The sequence below is a fragment of the Onychostoma macrolepis genome, chromosome 05, assembly GCF_012432095.1.
Source record: "Onychostoma macrolepis isolate SWU-2019 chromosome 05, ASM1243209v1, whole genome shotgun sequence".
NCBI classification, from domain to species: domain Eukaryota; kingdom Metazoa; phylum Chordata; class Actinopteri; order Cypriniformes; family Cyprinidae; genus Onychostoma; species Onychostoma macrolepis.
The window spans coordinates 5,395,825-5,415,654 of NC_081159.1; the positions used below are offsets into that span (position 1 = coordinate 5,395,825).

The window sequence follows — 19,830 nt, forward strand, 5'->3', positions numbered from 1 at the left end:
ACCATTTAATGTCAAAAAACTACACATACAGACAAATTCACAAAATCTATCATTTTCTGCCGTTTGTTGCAGTAAAGGTCCCACAGATATAGAAGAAAATATGTTTGCATTTTCTTCTGTCATTTGCCATAATTCTTTCCTTGAGATCAGTACAAGGCATTAAATAAATGTCATACATTTAACAAATAGCTGTAACCTGGTTCAGAGGAATAATACCTTTGTGGCGGTTTTTCTGGTGATTAGGGGATAATACAAGACTTCTTCAACTTATAAAATGGTTGTCGTAAGCAAAAAAGCAACGAAATGTACATATTTTAAGAGAAAGTGTGACATGCTACAGCAAAATGGCACTATTTTTGAAATGAACCCAAAATTAGTGAGAAACAAGTATTGGACTTCATTCAGCAAATATGACGCAGGGCGGTGTTATCAAAGACGCCCCCTCATTATAACATTTCAACAATATTTGTTATATATTTTAATATTTTACTTTCATGTTTTCAGTAGAGTTTGAAAATGCTGGAAGAAACTGGAACAAACGTCTAAGCCTCAACCTGGTAAAGAAATATTCAAATATAAAATAGTCAAATGAGTCCGGAGAAAGTTAAACAGATACTGTAAATACACATCAATTTGAATATTCACTGCCAGGAACCAGATGTGACAGTGTGTTTCTCTCTGTATCTCTATTTCTAGCCAATATTTCTGAATACCACAGTTACTGAAAACCACTCTGAGGATTCATATGTGCGGATGGCCTCCCCACCGATCATCTGCTCTGATGTGACTTCAGACGGCTACATACCCATGAGCCCCTCCACCCTGCCTGTCTCCCTACTCACCAATGACAAAACAGAGCTGCCTTCGCCTTCGAATCCTGACCTTGAGCCTCCTCCAGTCGACCGCAACCTTAAACCAAGAAGAAGGGGTAAATGTTTCTGGGTTAAAATGCAAGGTTTACCAGTTTCATTTACAACAAAGCATGTGGTACTACAAAAAGTTAAAACCATGAGTTTTGGGATTGTAGCATTAGCATTTATTTATTGAGACTGACCTGCTGCCTTTAAATATAAACATTTAAATAAGAAATAAGATTTACATGTCCCATGCACAGTTACATGTACAGCATTTGGACAATGTAATTCACATTTAGCCATTAAGATGCATCTATTCCAAACACATTTCGTGCCAGTGACTAATGTCTAGCTCAAAGACAGGATGTGATGCCATAGTTTTAGGAACCTTGCTATTTCAGAATTCTTTGTTTTTGTTTTGTTTAATTTTTTAAAGGTATTTGCACAACAGAGCTATGTGATATATTGGTGTTAGCTATAATGAACTGCTGTCATGAAGCAATTTCAATAACTGTAACATCACTGGAGATATTAGCTACGTCTGAAAACGAAAATAAAGAAATGGAAAAGATGAGGTAGCCTACAGAAGAGTGACGCATGTTGAAAATGAATATGAGGAAGATGAGATGCAGCAGAGCTCATGACCATGATCTGTGAGTTACACAGAAACCACATTTCAAATGTGACATTTGTAGTTGTTTTTCTAATGTTTTGCTAATGCAGTCTGGCCTCGAGATTGTAGAGAATATTAAATGTCCAATTGCGACTGTGTAATTTAAAAAGAAAAACAAATCATTTAATTTTATTTTTAATAGGCTATCGGTACAGACTCTCGCGCGAAAATACCCGTCCTTTGGAAAAAAAAAACAATCACCGAACAACTGTAAATGTGACCTTACCTTCAATTGTCTTGTCCAAGTAAAACACCGTTGTTCTTGAATTAATCCTAGTTTTGAGCGATTAGCTTCTTAAGGGAACAATTAAATAACTCACTAATTGATTCGTTGCTGAATGAGTCATTTTTGAACGAACTAGTTGATTCTAATGACTCGCTCCTAAAATTAATTTGTGGCAAACTGGCGGTAACCATGTAACCCAAAGACAGTCTGGGCTGAGAAATTTGAAAATTTAATAGACATTACAAAAAGTAGCCTCAGAATGAAATATGTTGATTCAAAATAGAATTAATTACTCATAAACCTTTAAGGCTACAATGCAGCCATAATGTTGTTTTAGAAGCTGCATCTGGACATTTAGGTAGCCTATATTTACAAAAACTGCCATGAGGCCCAAATAATGCAATTTTAAATGGACATTAATGTGCTTTAAAATATATAATAATAATAAATCGAAATATGAAGTGATTTAAAAAAATAAATAAATAAATACTCTAAATATGAAACGAGATCCGCCAGTTGGTGGCTGAAATGCACTGATTGGTTATTCAGTCATCCATTTAACCGATTCGTTCAAACGACTGATTCATTCGGAGACGAAGAATCGTTGACTCACTCGATTCATTTATGAAGGTGGATTACTTTAGCAACGAAACTATGTTTTTGCTCAGAAAGGTCGAAGAGTTCTGTTGTGGCTTCGTTTGGAATGGTTTTCACTGGTGAAACTGAGCAAAAACAGAGGATACTGACAATATTTTGTCTAAAATAACACAATACTAACGTCTTTTTTACTGAACTGTTGTATAAAATCACTATCACATTAGCAGTCGTGCAGATATTCGGGGTGAGGACATCACTCTTGCTCATGTGGTGTATTGCGAAACTCTCTGATATAAATATAAGACAGTCACCAGATTACAGTACGTCACTTCTCAGGCACTCCAAGACATATTTTATTCTGAACAGAGGCATACTTCTTTAAGAGATTCTTTTTGGCATTTAAATTCTTTTTAAACTGAGAATTTGCCAAGATAAAAGCACAAGAGAGGAAGAGCATGATACTGTCAGAGACGCAGAACAGGAACCTCAGAAAGCATTGTGTCTTGAGAGGAGGCGCAGGGTTCCTACAGGTCATGCACCTTCACACAAAGGAAATGCCACATTAAAAGTGAAAGTGTTTGTTTGAGTGTGTGGTGTGCATGAGAGAAAAAGATAAGGAGTGTTTTGTATTGTGTTTGCTTTTACAGCTCGACCGCCTCCTTTAGACCTGCGGGGTCTGTCCACAATTTCTGAATGCCCTTTCCACGTTCCCCTCACACGCACCATGACAGAACCCAGGTGAGAACTCATATTTACACACCAAAATGACCCCAAACTGATCCTCTGCAACTCTGTTCTTCTTCTCGACCACTTCTGTCTGTGTCCTACATCTTCAACAAAGAGACTGTGTTTGTTTTGACACTGCTCTTCCTCAAGTCACCTGATCTCTGTTTCCTGCCTTTGCGACCCTCTCTGCACAAGTGTATTCTCATTTACATATACACTAATGTTATGTTATTTGTAAGATGTTGTTTTGTATTCGTATAACTGTATTTGAAAGTTGCTGTGTTTTGTGTCGGTTTGTTTGTCTCTAGCACATCACTTCAGTCTGTTCCTTTGGACAGGCGGCGGGGATGGGGCTTAAACGGCTCTGAACAGGAAGGGAGCATCACGCCAACGGTAACGTGACTTCCTTTGACCCGTCTTCTCTCGTTAATAATTTATTGCTCTGTTTCTCCTTGAAATTGGAAAGAGCAAGAGGGCAACAGAGGGAGAAAATAAAACAAAAGAATGATAAAACAAGGCAAAAACAAAACAGTATATCTCTAAATTACAATGGAAATTGTTTCAGAACAAATTCAGCAGACAGTGCAAAATGCATGTTAGTTTATGTTTAAATTCCAACTATAAACACTATAATTCAAAAGCTTTTCGTTTTTGAAAGAAAATAATAATTCTATTCAGCAAGGATGTATTAAATTGATCAAAAGTGACAGTAAAGACATTTATAATGTTACAAAAGATTTCTATTTTAAATAAATGCTGTTCTTTTTTTACTTTTTATTCATCAAAGAATCCACAAAAAATATTAAGCAGCATTGTTTTCAGCAATGATAATAATAATAATAATAAATGAGGACCGAATCAGCATATTTGAATGATTGATGTGATACGACTGAAGCTACTGGCTACTGTTAATTCAGCTTCGCAATCACAGGAATAAATTACATTTTTAAATATATTAAAATAGAAAACAGTTCTTTTAAATAATAGTAACATTTCCCAATATTCCCAATATTGCATTACTGCATTTGTTATTTAATAAATGCAGCTTTTGTGAACGTAAGATACTTTTAAATCTAATAATAATAAATAAAAAAAAAACATTAAAAACAATCTTACAGTTTTGAACACGATATAATTGTTGTGATATCTGATGTGATCGCTACAGAGTGAGCCACGCCTCAACACAACAATAATAAAACATAAAATGTGTGTCAGTATTATATACATTTTGGTTATATTTGTATATGTGTTCCTTTGTTCAGGACTCTCGGCTCTTGTTCCCAGCTTGTGATTCTGCTCCCTGGATGAGGCCTTCTCAGCTGGATTACTTGTCACTTGACTTTAATTCTGCTTCCCCCTCACCTGTTCAGAAGGTAGGCATGAACTGTTTAAGAACCAAATTTCATACATGCATCTGACAAACTTTTGGTGAGAGTTTGTGGGGTTTTAGTGGGTACTTCTATCTCTTGTAGTAATCGTTTTTGTGGCTTTATACAATGAATCCTCAGGCAGCGATAACAGTGACTCAGCATTTCCTGTCCCAGTTACTGTTGCTCTGTAACCCCTCGGCTCTAAACATGACATGGCATGAATCTGCCTGCTGGATTGGTGCATTTTGGCCATGTGGATCAGTGTTTTGATTGTTTGTTGGTATTGTGTTTTGGATGTTTTCAGAAAGCGCTGCTGGCAGACGAGTACAGGGTGGATTACGTGCAAGTAGACGAGAAGAAGACACAGGCTTTACAAAACACCAAGTTGGAGTGGAAGGATGTCCGTCAGTCAAAAGCCTAAAGCCTTCTGGGGGGAGGGATAATCCATTTAAATTATTACATGGTTCAAAACTTGACTTGTTTTCATCTCCGTCAATTTCAGGTACACGTTGGTTTTTTACACTGCTATAAAAGGAGCCAGTACAGAGCTGGATAAGAAACCTTCAGAAATAAAATGGCAGATAATTCAGGAAATTATTCCAGAATAAAAGACCTCCAACACAATGATTCAAGAATAAAGCTTTGTTTTGTAGTTATTTTACTGGGAAGATAATTAGCATTTCCTATGAATTTTTAGAGTAGCACGTTTTGGTTTATGAGTAAAATCAAATATGCAGTTGACGTTAATTTGATCTACAACATAAATTATACACAGTCATACCTCATATGTGAATGGTGTTTTTTAAAAAGTTGCTAACAAATTGATAATAAGTACTAAAAAAGTACTACCAGAAAAGAATGTGAGTTCATGTGTAAGATAAAGGTTCTAGTCCTAATTTGTGAGCTACACAAACTATTTTTCAAAACTTTGGGTTTGGTAAGATTTTTAATGTTTTTGAAAGGAAACACTTCGGCTCACCACCAAGCCTGCATTTGATCAAACATACAGAGCAAAAAATACAAACGTTATGAGATATTAGTACAATTTTAAGTAACTGTTTTCTATTTGAATATATTTGGAAATGTGTGACATAATCAGGATTTTCAGGATTCTTTGATGAAAGAAACACGATGATTTAAAAGAACAGCATTTATTTCTATCTATCTTTTGTAACAAACGTCTTTACCATTACTTTTGAGCCATTTAATAGATCCTTGCTGAAAAAGAGTATTCAATTCTTTGAAAACAAATCTTACTGACCCCAAACTTTTGAACAGTAGTGTATGTTTTTTCAAAGCCACAGCCACTTTGAAATTCATATTTAAGATGACGGTGTGTAATTTGTTGAAAAGCATGGAATTCTCTTGAAATAACGTTAACCACCGACCTTAATTTACTACTACTAAAATTTGTTCTAAACCTGAATGGGTAATGAAATCCAAACAATGCTAACAGCATGAATCTCATCTAAAAACATTTGTCACCAAAGCTTGAACGTGTACAGAATAGGAATTTGTTTACCAGAGCACACATTTTTATAACAGGAATTATTTATAAAATTAACATGAATTCTTAATCATTTGTTTAACTTGTTGCACTCCCTGGGATGTTATTTTGAAATAATTCCCTGAATATAACAGCACACTGTTTTACATCGCTGATGTTTGAAACTCAGATGTCACATTGCCTACTTGTGAATTCTGAAATAATGTTTTCAAAGGTGTCACAAAGTCTTTAAGATATGTTAAATATTTATGACGTGTACAGTCACCGAAGAGTGTCACAAAAAAACAATTATGCCAATGAATGTGTATCTTGCACACTTTCGAGATCATATTTATACTACAATTTGTTTGATGAGAGTCAGACCACTGTAAACCACTGGAACCACACACTGTGATTGGACGCTGGAACTAAACTATGAAGGAACTGAATGGAAATCTGCCTTTGCTTTTTTAGGATTGAATCTTTGAATGTTGAATATGTTAAGACTACTGTCAAGTTATTGACCTAACAGGGATATGAAGGTCTGTCAATATTTATCGGAATGTATTTTTCCCATCGACCTTTCACGATTATAAGGCATTACGAATGTATTTCTGTATTGGGTTGTAGATTTTTAGTGCCATGTCATGCTGTGCTTATGACACTGTTCTTTTATGGTGGTCAGATTTTGCTGTAACTGACAAGAGCACAAAAATCTCATGGGAAACTATCACTGTGACATCAACGGTTTCCTGCCAATCTTGATATTCTTCAGTGTATGCTTTATGTTTCACAAAGAAATGTAATACATGAGTGAGAGAGAAAGAATGAGTGCTTGATTGATTGAAAGAGAGAGAGAGAGAGAGAGTGTCTGCGTGTTTTGCCGAAATTCAGAGACCTTACTAACCTGTGTGAATCAATGGATGTTTATCCGTCAGCAGGTAAATTATTGTGATGCATAATGAACACATTAAATCACTTTAAAACAATTCAGCTCAATAAACTGAAAACAAAAACCCCTCAAAGACTCTTCTTTAATCTGTTCTTTTTACATATAAAATTTGTACCTACACAATTGTTTTGTTTTGAAAGAAGTTTTGTGAAAAAAAACAGCGATATTGTAAAATATTATAATTTAAAATTTAATCATTGAAAACATATTTTCTATTTGGATATATTTTAAAATGTAATCTATTCCTGTAATGTTAAAGCTGATTTTTCAGCATCCATTACTCCACTCTTCAGTGTCACATGATCCTTCAAAATTCATTCTATTGTGCCGATTTGGTGCTAAAGAAACACATTATTATTATTATTATTATTATTATCAATGTTGAAAATAGTTGTTTATGGAAAATTGTATATAAAAATGTCTAGTAAATGTCTTTACTTTCACACTTTTAAATGGTAGTGTACATCTGTTATATATTTGAATTCATCTTTGGGAATTCAATAAGCTATTTACCCATTTATGTTGTAGTTCATTTGAATTACCTTCTAAAAACATTCAAAATGAAACCAAAATCACTGCGTTTAGCAAACAGATGATAAAATGAATAATACAATGAGACCAGAGGAAACATACTAATTTCAACTCTGTTTTCTCCATAATGAAGTTTATTATGAAATAATGATATAATGTTATTTCAATCAGATCACCGAATCAAAAATATTAAACTGATATTTTCCTTTGTAACATAATAATAGTTTCATGTGGCACTTAGTACACATGTGTGACATATTTCTTCCATACTGTCCTCTTACATTTTTTAATGCCCTAAAAGGGTCTTTAACACTCCAGCAGAAGCTCTAAAATATAGAAAGAGGATCAAGATGGAAAAAAAAGAAAATCACACTATAATAGAATAAATAATGTTTTATAGCAATACTTTAAATATTGTGATTGGACTAAATACTATCCTTTGAAAGTTATCAGACAAAACGCGAATATACCATAAATTAAATTTTGCACAAGTCCCTTTAATTTGGGAAAAAAATAAATATAAATATATATACTGTATATATAGAGAGAGAGAGAACCAAAAACAACCCCAAAAAAAAAGAGAAAAAATTAAAAACTGAAACTCTATGTCATGCTAATCCTAGCAGCGATAACCAAATTTCACTGACTTAATTTTCGCCTGAGAAGTCACATGGCGGGGTACCAGCTCATGGGGTTGGCATTCGCACATGCCAATGCACCTGTAAGAGGAAAATTTGGCAACCAGACTATTTTGGCATGTTAGAGATGAATTGGCACGTCATTACGAGGTTGATCAGCAGGTTTAAAGTTGTCCTGGTCCGGGTATCATTCCCCATAAAATCAAGACAGGGCTCAGAGGTGGCATTATTACTTTTTTTTTTTTTTTTTTTTTAGGTTTTCCGGTCTTCTGTCAGATTGCACTTATGACGGGAGAGAGGAAACAATGGTGAAGCCGAGACCGAGACCTCAGGATAAACAAGGCTCTGACGTAAACACGCTACAGAGGTCCAATGTTCAGAGCACAAACAGTTCCTTCTTCAGGTTTCTCTGGTCTTTATTTTTATCAGGGTGCCTAAAAGCTCCAGCAAACCAAAATGACTTTTATCTTGATTGACTGTAGGTTTCTCTGAATGTCAAAGTTGTTCCAGTATCCGTATTTCCATTATACCGTGATCGGCGTAAGCAACTGGTGTGATAAATTTGCAGATCGTGATCCACTGTTCTTTGAGACCCGTACGAATAGAGTCACACAAATAAAAATACCTGCAATGAACTGAATCACATGCAAAACAAACTAAAGAGTGCAGCAGGTTCCATTCAAGGAGAAGTTGTCCAGGAAAACAAAAATCTTCAGCTTTGACCAGACTTGAAACTGTTGGAAAAACACGTGATAATGTGGAGTATGAGATTGAGAGAGAAAAAGAGAGATTGGGTGAGAGAGAATGCCCCGAATAGTCACAGTGCACGGAGGAACACCAGGGCGGCGCTAGAGAGCAAGAGTCATTACGTTGGTTTAGTGCTTCAAACGGAGAAAATTTGTTTTCCGTCAATTCGTATAGAGAAGAAGAAACTATATTTCATAATTTAAAACCTCTCTACAGAGAGAGTGCTGAGGGATAAAATGTATGTTTTGTGTGTGCGTTCGCGTGATTTTTCTTCTTCTGTGAATTACAACATGTCGTGTACAGTATTCAGTGCAGCCAGCCCAGCGAGGTGTCCCCGTAACCCCAGTAAAAGAAATGCGCCTGGTAAACCCCAGTAAAGCGAGGTCCGTCCTCTCTCCTGTAGTTTGTGTGTGTGTGTCGGTCCTCCTCAAGTCCCGCTGATGTATCTTAAGTAGAATAGTGCTTTTCCAAGTATACAGAGGCTGGTGTATCCAACCCCCGGTGGTTGTGTGTTCTATTTTTTAAAGGGAGCTAACCGACTGAAGTTCTGCCAGAAGGGTGATGTGCTGCGTTTGGGCTCATATTCGTATCCGTCCGCCTGCCCGTATCCGTCAGGGAGGAGGTACTGCCCGGGGTTCATGGGGTCCAGTGGAGGTGGATACGCTGGGGGGCCCGACCGGCCCACACCTGAGAAGACGGACACACAGGAATACGCAAAGATTAATGCATAAACTCAACAGTTTTCTATGTTTAACATCACTTATTACTGCAGCATCACTTATTATTATTTACTGCCAGACAAAACCACCATTTACTGCACTTACAATTTGTATCAATTCTTAGCAGGCACTTTTTCCCCATGGTAACAGCAATACAACAGAACACAGTTGAATTTATCGTCCATTAGCATGGAAATTATATTATGCAAAAATGTTTTTCTGCCTAAAGCAGTGAGACACAACAACTTCTAAGAAGTTCTAAATTCCATGAGGAACATACCTGGGTGATAAAATTTTTCGTATCAGTCAATAAATTTCAAATCTTTATTTATTTCAAGTTTAAAGGCAGATTTATGCTCCTAAGTGAAAGTTGTAGAAACCAGACCATTAATTGTGATTTTGAACTACTCTTTATGGTCAGAACATGACAAACACTTCTTTACATTTTTCCAGTTATTTTTTTCCTTAACAAAATAATGAGTGATCTTGTTTCAAATCATGAAACAGGTTTGTGTTGCCTGACTTTGACAGCAAAAATTCTAAATGTAACAATATGTTTTATCTCTTAGAAATTCACGTTTGACAGTAGCTTCAGCTGACAGTGGTAGTAGCTTGAGTTAGGATGAAGATGTAAATTTATGTTCATTATCAAAAACAGTAACATCTGTAAAAATGAAATGAAACTGAATTGTTCTGATGGTAAATGATGTCCGTTTGTAGACTGAAAAGTCTTCTGACTGTCTCGTTGCGCAGTGTTTCTCCTGTTTGTCAGTGCTGTTTCATCTGGCTTTAAACTAGTTTAAATCACTGAGTCATTTGTGTTCTTCGCTAAATTCAAGCGCTTCACACTGAATCTCACAGCGCTATTTAGTGTCGACTGGCCGAGACTCATCAGCGAGTAAACGCATCTGCTCTAGTGAGCTCGCACTGCTCTACCATTTAAACGGTTCGTGTGGCGCGGTTCAAATAAGTAGCGCTGTTTCGTTGCGCTTTTGGTGCATAAACGTTATATCAAACATTTATTGAACTCTTGTTATCGTTTTATTGAGGAAAATTATATTGCGATAATAATTGTTATCATTTTATCACACAGCCCTACTTTAAGAACAGGTTTCAAGATTTCATACCTTTCTGTTTGGTGACTCTCCTAACGGTCAAGGCAGCTTGTCTCTTCTGATACTGAGAGATTTCAAACCCTAAAGGGACAAAAGAAAAACAATTTTCAGTGTAAAGTTAGACAGCTTTGTGTGAAGAACAGAATAAAGTGGTGATTATGAACTTGTATGGTCAATGTCTAAAAAATAAACTGGCCTAAATATTCTTCAAAACACTTATTTTGTGTTCAGTGTAAATAAAATAACAGCATAAAGATTTGAAACGACATTAGGAATAATGTCTAAACTCACCAATCTTCTCATCTTCCTGAACCATCTTTCTTTCCTCTTGAAACGCCCGAAGCCAACGGATTTTCTCCTCCAGCTTTTTGGGCAGGAACAGATGGATCTCGTCCGTGTCTCTGTTGGCCAGTTTGAAGGCGTTCTTCACACTAACGTTAAAATCATCATCTCTGCCATCGATTGCATCAATGACCTCGTATCGATCCATGTCAATCCGACCCTTATAGTAGAGAATATCACGGCGAATGAGATCCTGTGGAATGCGAAGAGACTTTATAGGTATGTCTGTAATCCAGACAGATTACTGATAGAATGAAACCGGATTGATTGATTATTCTGTTCCAGCATGAAACATCCAATACATCATTCTCGTCCTTCTCCTCCTATCCTCTCCACACGCATCAAGGTATTTGCTACACCAGGAGGTTGTATTCTGTGTGAGAGCAACTCTGACTGGCCATGATCAAAAGATATTTGCACAATGCACAATAGTTTTCCAATTGTATTTTTTATTTATTTTTTTATTCTCTGAGTCTGCATATACGTTTCTATAATGTGTAAATATAGTATATAAATATATTGTTCAAATGTTTGGGGCCAAAAAGGTTTTTAAAAAAAAAGAAATTAATATAATTGTTCAGCAAAAATGCATCAAGTTGATTGGAAGTGATGGTAAAGACATTTATAATTATAATTTTTATTGCAAATAAATGCTGTTGAACTTTCTGTTCCTCAAAGAAAAGAAAGAAAAATATTATGCACCACAGCTGTTTGTAACATTGAAAATAATAAGAAATGTTTAGCATGTCAGAATGATGTGACACTGAAGACTGGAGTAATGGCTTTAAAAATTCAGCTTTGCCATCACAGGAATAAATTACATTTTAAAACATATTACAATCGAAAAAAGTTTTTTAAAATTGTAAAAACATTTCACAATATTACAGTTAAATGCAACCTTAAGCATAAGAGACTTCTTTAAAAAAAACATTTAAAAATCTTACTGACCCTACATTTTTGATTGTTGTGTACAATAAAAAAAATATTCTCCAAATAAAATTAAATCTGAAGACTGCAGTCTGTTCATCATATATGTTACATATACAGTATGTATCATATATGTTTCGTGAGAAACAAGTTCTCATGGTCTCTGTTTTTGTGTTGCTGAATTGTCCGGGTATGTCAGATGGGGCTGAAGAGAGCTGTTTTTGCACCTTTGTGGAGAGACTAAAAATGGGCCATGTGCATTAAGCTTAAGGGTGTTTGGAGGACAGTTAAAACACAAAAAAGCTTCTACCTCCAGCTGGAATCCAAATCACAAACCCTCAGTTGTGCTACACTACCAGAATTTAATCAGTTATTTGCTTCTGTGTGGCTGTCTGGTTCGGTTCTGCATCTTTGCTCTCAAAGTGACAGCAAATGTGCTCAGAACATCATCAGCTCCCAGCTACATTCCCTCAAAAATCAATCCCTACTGCTCAAGAATGAAAAACAGGATATCTATCTATCTGAATATCTGTCTGTCTGTCTGTCTGCATAACTTCATTTCTATATTTCCAGTGTACTCTTTCAAACTTTGGACTTTATCAAAAAATGAGTTTACAGTGTTATTATTGCCTTCGTCCCCTATTTCTTTCCTCACCTTCTTGCAGAGGACCATCTGATGATCGAATAGGAAGAAGATTCTGGTTTGGCTGCGCCCGTATGGTTGATATATCCAGGACATCTCCCCAGTGTACACAAGCTCTGAGCTCCTGTCCAGAATATCCTCACCCTGCACACACAATAACAAATTAATCATTACATCTGACACCACTGAGGCTCTGATGTGCTCAGGTCTTAGTATGCAGCTCTCAAATCAAATGGAGTCTGTGGTGCAGGTTGCATGCAAATAAAATGCATCATTGATTGGAACTTGTATAGAAAATTCTCCTTTTGTAAAAGGAAATAACATCAGAGTACACCATACTGATGGGTTAGAATAAGTTTTCTCTCTAATTTCTTTTTATGTTCCTGAAAGTCTCTTATGCTCACCAAGGCAGCATTTATCTGATCTAAAATACAGTAAAACAGTAATATTATGTAATTATTACAATTTCTCTATTTATTTTGATATGTAATTTTCTACTTAATGTCATTTTCAGCATCAATTATTCTTAGATCATTAAAAATCATTCTTATATGCTGATTTGGTGCTCAAGATACATTACTTATTACAGTTTTTCTCAGTCACTTTGGTGCATTTCTCAAATCAGAAATGAAATTCTCAAAACTACTTGTTCAACCTCCACATCATCTAGTCACTTGTGCACATCATAAAAGCAGTTTCTCATTTTTTTGAACAAGTTGCGATTGCTTTGGTACATTCATGCAATTGATTATTTACATTTGTCTGCGGTTTCCTACATTATCAGTTCATAATGTCATGTTGCTCAAAATGTATTATACAGTTCTCTGTGCAATAGTCTTACCCCTCAAAACATCTAGTCATTAGTTCATCGTATAAGTCATTAAATGCAAAATGGTTGATCTAGTTGTCATAAACTAAGCATATTTTCTACACATTTCTGTTAATCCTTTTGAAAATTTGCCATGAATTGTGCAGGTGAATCTTGACTTTCACTAATGAAGAGAATGTAGATCAACCAATTATAAACCAGTTCTTTCAAATTCCTCATACAGTGCTGCATGCAAAAGCAAGGTTCTGCCCAAGGGGTGTTTCATGTATTTGCTTTTCTAATTTAGTTTCATATTTCCTTTTCTTTTCTATATCACAATGACGTTGTAATGTGTGTTTTTATTTATTTTTTGTCAGACCACTATTAAAAGTGTAACTGTAAATCCTATCCAGTCTCTTTCAATCAATATCCCAACATACAGTAATGTGTAAATTTGGATAATGGCATGCATACTGTAAGAGGTGCAGCCTTCTGCATTTCAGTACAGTAACTGTTGCCATGGTTTACAGCAGGTAATACTAAAAGAGTGCACTGTTATATTGACAACATGTCTAAGCATTTAACGACTGAGAAAAGCTGTATTATCAATGTTGAAAGTTTTTGCTGCATAATATTTTTGTGGAAACCTGTGATACTAACATTCAACAATAAGTATGATTTTTATATATATATATATATATATATATAATAATTAATACTTTTATTAGCAAGGATGGATTAAATTGCTCAAAAATGATAGTAAAGACATTTATAATGTTACAAAATATTTTTTGAACTTTCTTTTCATCAAAGAATCAGAGAAAGAATCCTTTCCACAAAAATATTAAGCACTGAAAACTGCTTCCAAAATTGAAAATAATAAGAACCATTATTAATACTTGAGTGCCAATAATAATTGATAATAACTGAGCATCAAATCAGCATGTTGACATAAGAGACTTCTTTCAAAAACATATACACACAGTTGTGCAACTTATTTAATCATTTACTATTATTTGTTGTTTTTTTTTTCCTGTTTAGCTATTCCATTGCTCTCGTTTATATCCTACTAATTAATTTTGTCTGAAAAGCTTTAGCCACACACCTCCCAATCCAGTACAGAAGCTTGCCATTGGGCAATTTTGTCAATGTTCTCAAGCCTTCGTTTGCGTTCGTTGATTTGCTGAGTGACATTTCTCATTACAGCTAGCGCTGCAGCTACGTACCGATAATCACTGGGAAAGAAAGGGAAAAGAATGAGCGAAACAGAAGAGTGAAAACGAGGGATGTCAAAATGATAAATAGAAACCAGATATGTCAGTTCAAAATGTGTCGTTTACACAGTCATATATTTTGTGGACCCCGAACGACATTATCTGCACGATGCACCTGGAGTTAGCGCATCCGTGTATACCTGTGTTCTTGTACTGTGTATTTCAGTAACTCTGCCAGCTGTAGAGGGTATTTGCAGATTTTCTGGACCGGTGTGAGCAGGTAGCCGTCAATGGCGATGTCGATCATCTGCTGAACCAATCGGCAAGCTTCGAAGAAGTGCTGGTATCGTGCGTCTCGCATGAGACGTGTGAGCTCCATGCAGGCGTCAACGTGGTTGTTACAGTATTCCGAGTAGATCCAGAATCCATCTTGCTGTTAAAAAAACAAAAAAACATAAATATCAGTATCCTCAACTTATTGTGTATATATATATATATATGTGTGATTTTCTGTGTTTCAATACAGACGTGTTCCAAAAAGCAAGGTCCAATCTCGCTCAGGTGAGGTTCTTCCGTGTTAAACTGTTTCTCCAGGTCTCTGACAAAGCTCAACTGGAATCTGTAAATGTCTTCGATATTTCCAAAGATCACTTTCAGCTGATCGTCGTTAAACATGTCTCTCCTCTTTTTACACTGACGGAGATACCCCTAAAATGCATAACACATACACAAATTTACACTACCATTCAAAAGTTTAGGGATTTTTATAATGTTTTTGAAATAAGTCTCCTATGCTCACTGTTTTTATTTAAACGCATTTTAACATGTAATTTATTCCTGTGATGGCAAATCTGTGTTACTCCAGTTTTCAGTGTCACATGATCTTCAGAAATCATTCTACAGTTTTTCTCAGTCGCTTTGGTGCATTTCTGGAATCGTCCTTAATATTTGCAAAAAAGTATGTGCATTTCTCAAAACAATTTGTACAAACAGCACCACACAATGGATTTCCTGCAAAAGCCTGTAACTTACTCAAAATCTTTAGTTCATCTCTCAAAAGTAAGTATTTATGTCAATGAACATATCGGTGCCATCAGAATGAAAACTCCTTGTATCATTGTTCACAAACAAGATAGGCAAGATGCTTAGTCATGCTGTCAATATAACAGTGCACTCTCTTAGTATTACCTGCTGTAAACTATGGAAGCAGTTTGGATGACAGTTTCTGTATTGAAATGCAGAAGGCTGCGCTTCTTATGTATGCCATACATCCTTTCAAATGTACAAATTTACACATTACTGTATGAGGGATATTGATTGAAAGAGACTGCACCCTTCAGCCATTGTAAGGCCATGATTGACAACATAGTCCACAACAGTGGCCCTTATTTCATCTGATATGCGCCTATTTCCTTGGCCTCTTCTGCCTCTTCCTCTGTTTTGCCTCTGTACCCTTCCACCAAGCATCCTTCGTCTGTTGACCCTGATCGTTTTCTGGATGTTCATCCATCGTCAGAATTTGTAACTCTTGTGTTGTCCTCTGTCTATATATGCTTTCCAATTGAAGTTTCATGAGATGCACCTTTGAGCTATTTCAGAGAACTGGTTTATAATTGGTTGATCTATATTCTCTTCATTAGTGAAAGTCAAGATCCACTTGCACAATTCATGGCAAATTTACAAAAAGTCTAATAGAAATGTGAAGAAAATATGCTTGAGAGTTTATGACAACTAGATCAACCATTTTGCATTTAATAACTTGTATGATGAGCTAATAACTAGATGTTTTTAGGGGTAAGACTATTGCACAGAGAACTATATAATACATTTTGAGAAACACATACATTTTGATATTAGCAACTGATAATGTAGGAAACCGCAGACAAATGTACAAAATCATTTGAATGTATGAATGTACCAAAACAAGCGCAACTTGTTCAAAAGAATGAGAAACTGCTTTTATGATGTGCACAAGTGACTAGATGATGTGGAGGTTGAACAAGGAGTTTTGAAAATTTTATTTCTGGTCTGAGAAATGCACCAAAGGGACTGAGAAAAACTGTAATATACTGATTTAGTGCTCAAGAAACATTTCTTATTGTTATCAAAAACAGTTGTGCTACTGTAATGTTTTTTAAGGATTCTTTGATGAATAGAAAGTTCAAAAGAATATAGATTATATATATATATATATATATATATAGATTATAAGTTAAAATAGACTTTGCTTATTACAGAAAATGTTGCAGTAACCTCGCATGTTTTCTATGGATCTCCCTATGAGATTTCAGCAATGTCACATCCTATGCTCACATTTACAGTAGCAAGATAACAAGCCAACAATTAAAATATTTCAATATAAACTGAAATATGTCTCATCTGATTCTCACAAGAACAAATGATCTGAGCCATGCTATTCACATAAACTTTACAGTTTTATACTCTTACTGTGTTAACATTCGTCTCAGTTGTGTTTATGTATATTTCTCCTCAGCAATTTTAGGAAAACCAGCTGAGACAACCAAATATGATGGTTAAAAGAGAACTCGATGTGTTTTTTTACCTCACAAATGTCCTTCAGGTGTTTGATGTAATGTCTTTCTGTGCTCATAATCTCATTGATGACATTGGCCCTCATCTGGTCCCGGTTCTGCGTGGGCTGGCCCAGACACAGGCAGTCAGTGCTGGGGTTCGGACTGGCCTCCGCGTGGCCGTTCTGCACCTCGCTGGAGCTTTCGGCAGCCTCGACCACGGTGTTTTCCTCCTGATTTACCCATAACTAGAACACACACATTAAGAGAGACATGACTTGATCTTCAAGCCCTGTTATTATCAATTAAAGTAATCATGATAATTGTGCTCACATTCGATTAGCATCCAGCTCAGAGAATCCGGAGTTAAGGGCCTGCGTGATTGCTTTCATAAAAGGTCTAGACGGGGCTTTTAAAGCTTCAGGGGTTAAGGTTACATTGACGTGAAATAAAAAGGAGTCAGAGTGTGCCCTCTGGTGGCACCAGTCCCAATTGCATTTTTCCACAATAGAGGCATTGCAGTAAACACTTACAAAATTTGTTTTCACAAGGACATAAATGAATCTGCTTTTGGACCTGTCACATAGCTGCCAAGATACAAACACATAAGCCAGGAGAAGGGAAGGGAAGGAGGGAGATGCAGACGCACACAGTATATGTGTGTGTTTGGTTGAGAGGATCTGATGTGATTTTATTTGCCCTGATTATGTAACCTATCATTTGCTTTCCCAGGTGAGCCAACTGATGTGAACACACATGCGAGCACACTTGCAAACTCTCTTTCTCACACACGCACAATAAAAACCCGTGAATATGCACACATTTTATATACTGAGCTGTACTCTACTCCTAAATCAAAAGGTGTGCAAAAGGTAAAACTTAAAGGAACAGCTGACACAAAAATGAAAATTCTGTTAGAATTCGCTCATACATGGTGTTCCAAACCCGTATGACTTATTTTCTTTGGTGAAATATGAAAGAAAATATCTTGAAGAATATTTTGGTTACCTCTGACTTCCAAATAACACTTGACAAAATATCTTCTTTTGTGTTCTGCAAAAGAAAAAAAGTCAGGTTTGGAACGACGTGTAAATGACGACAGGATTTTTAAAATACACTTAAATGAGATGAAGACTCATAAGACTAATAACAGCATTATTTTAATCACTTCATTAAAGGTTAGGTCACACAAAAATGAAAATTCGGTTCTCATTTATTCACTTTCATGTTGTTACAAACCTGTATGACTTTCTTTCGTGGACCACTAAAGCTGAATTTTGAAGAAAGCATTGGTTCTCTTTTAATAAATTCTCTTTTCGTTGAATTTACAACGAATGGGGACTTGAATGTTCAAGATTCATAAATCATAAAAATATCATAAAATCAACATATGACTTTGATACAGGTTTTCTGAAGTCATACAATAGCTTATGTGACAAACAGACTGACATTTTATGAGGTGTTAACCACGGTGACCAAATCATTGGGTCAGTGAGAACCAGATCAGACCAATCATTCAGACATATTTTGTCAGGCCTATTTTCTGTGGAAGACCGTTTCTACCTATGGATAAAAAATAAAAAGAGTGATTGCGACTTTTTATCTCATAATTCTGACTTTTTTTTCTCACAATTGCGAGTTTACATCTTGCAATTTCACATTTGTTTCAGATTTTTTTTTTATTGTGAGATATAAACTCACACTTGTGAGTAATTAAGTCTTGTGGCAATTCTGACGTTTTCTCATTATTGCGTGTTTGTATCTCACAATTATGACCTTTTTTTCTCGCAATTGCGAGTTTATACAGTATCTTGCAATTCTGACTATTTTTCTCAGAATTGTGAGAAATAAACTCGCAACTGCGAGTTATAAAGTCCAGTTCTGAGGGGGAAAAAGACTGATATTTTCTCAGAATTGAGAGTTTATATCTCATAATTATGACTTAATAATTCACAATTGCGAGTTAAGTCAGAATTGTTAGATATAAACTTTATATCAAGTAATTCTGACTTTTTGCAATTGTGAGTTTATATCTCACAATTCGGAGAAAAAAGTCAGAATTGCGAGTTTGTATCATGCAGTTCTTAGAAAAAAGTCAGAATTGTGAGATAAAATGTCACAATTACCTTTTTAAATTTTTAATTCAGTGGTGGAAACAGGCTTCCATAGTTTTCCACTATTTTTATGGGGGAAAAACAGCATACATGTTTTGAATGACATGAGAATGAGTAAATAATAACTAAACTGTCCCTTTAAGCTGTATTCCCCACAGTGAAGGTAATTTCAGGTTTTGTTATTCTTGTAAGGACACTGAGACAGCACAGGCATAGCAAAATCATACCCACACATACACACACACACACACACACAACACAGCTGACCTGATATGGACTCACAATCCACTCACAATTAAAAATAGATTTTCATAAATACACAAGCCTGTCACAGATTCTGTTCACCCTGAAACCATGTCCTGCATAAGTCCCTCGCCCTCTCTCTCTCTCTCTTTCTGTCTCACACACTCTGTTTCTACACAGAGTCATAGATACTACGATGTCTTATCTCTTGAAGGATGTTTCTCGGATTAAGATCTCATTAAAATCTCAAATTATACTTGTATACCTAAAAATCTCTGCCTCAGCGCAACTTTCCAGTGCATTAGCCTTGCTAGCTGTCCGTCCTCATCCTCGTCAAGAGAAAGGCTTAGTTTAGTGATCCTGCTGCCCGGCTA

At 35.7% G+C, this 19,830-nt stretch overlaps 3 protein-coding genes across 12 annotated transcripts in view; 1 reads left to right on the plus strand and 2 right to left on the minus strand.

The window, feature by feature from the left end:
* smarca1 (SWI/SNF related, matrix associated, actin dependent regulator of chromatin, subfamily a, member 1) overlaps window positions 1-1,724 on the minus strand; it is a 103,304-nt gene extending 101,580 nt beyond the window's left edge. Inside the window, exons 1-2 of one of the 2 annotated variants that reach the window (XM_058775144.1) lie at window positions 1,055-1,724; window positions 843-909 (exon numbers count right to left, since the gene is read on the minus strand). In XM_058775144.1, coding sequence (XP_058631127.1) covers window positions 843-909; window positions 1,055-1,077 — 90 coding nt within the window. In that variant the 5' untranslated portion in view covers window positions 1,078-1,724. The remainder of the gene's footprint in view (window positions 1-842; window positions 910-1,054) is intronic. The other variant, XM_058775145.1, reaches the window with a different exon arrangement.
* A 29-nt stretch (window positions 1,725-1,753) lies between these two features.
* LOC131540398 (GRB2-associated-binding protein 3-like) lies at window positions 1,754-5,466 on the plus strand. 2 transcript variants are annotated; one of them, XM_058775162.1, is made up of 5 exons: window positions 1,754-2,880; window positions 2,998-3,088; window positions 3,385-3,469; window positions 4,339-4,449; window positions 4,751-5,466. In XM_058775162.1, exons 2-5 carry the CDS (start codon window positions 3,075-3,077, stop codon window positions 4,865-4,867), a joined length of 327 nt encoding a protein of 108 aa, XP_058631145.1. In that variant the 5' UTR covers window positions 1,754-2,880; window positions 2,998-3,074; the 3' UTR covers window positions 4,868-5,466. The 2 variants fall into 2 exon arrangements, with proteins under 2 accessions (XP_058631145.1, XP_058631144.1); XM_058775161.1 differs by having other exon boundaries at window positions 1,754-3,088.
* Window positions 5,467-7,098: 1,632 nt separating this feature from the next.
* Window positions 7,099-19,830, minus strand: part of arhgef9a (Cdc42 guanine nucleotide exchange factor (GEF) 9a) — a 32,159-nt gene continuing 19,427 nt past the window's right edge. For 7 of the 8 annotated variants that reach the window (XM_058775150.1, XM_058775148.1, XM_058775147.1 and 4 more), the window contains 8 exons: window positions 17,132-17,347; window positions 15,097-15,276; window positions 14,769-15,001; window positions 14,460-14,589; window positions 12,559-12,690; window positions 10,926-11,169; window positions 10,647-10,715; window positions 7,099-9,487 (listed from right to left, as the gene is read on the minus strand). In XM_058775150.1, the coding sequence (XP_058631133.1) occupies window positions 9,315-9,487; window positions 10,647-10,715; window positions 10,926-11,169; window positions 12,559-12,690; window positions 14,460-14,589; window positions 14,769-15,001; window positions 15,097-15,276; window positions 17,132-17,347 (1,377 nt within the window). In that variant the 3' untranslated portion in view covers window positions 7,099-9,314. Of the gene's footprint in view, window positions 9,488-10,646; window positions 10,716-10,925; window positions 11,170-12,558; window positions 12,691-14,459; window positions 14,590-14,768; window positions 15,002-15,096; window positions 15,277-17,131; window positions 17,348-17,432; window positions 18,087-19,830 lie in introns of those variants that run through there. The other variant, XM_058775153.1, reaches the window with a different exon arrangement.

Coding starts and splice junctions, on each gene's coding strand:
- LOC131540398 (XM_058775161.1), top strand. Junction 3,470..4,338: donor AAGGGAGCATCACGCCAACG/GTAACGTGACTT, acceptor TCCTTTGTTCAG/GACTCTCGGCTCTTGTTCCC. Junction 4,450..4,750: donor CCCCCTCACCTGTTCAGAAG/GTAGGCATGAAC, acceptor GGATGTTTTCAG/AAAGCGCTGCTGGCAGACGA.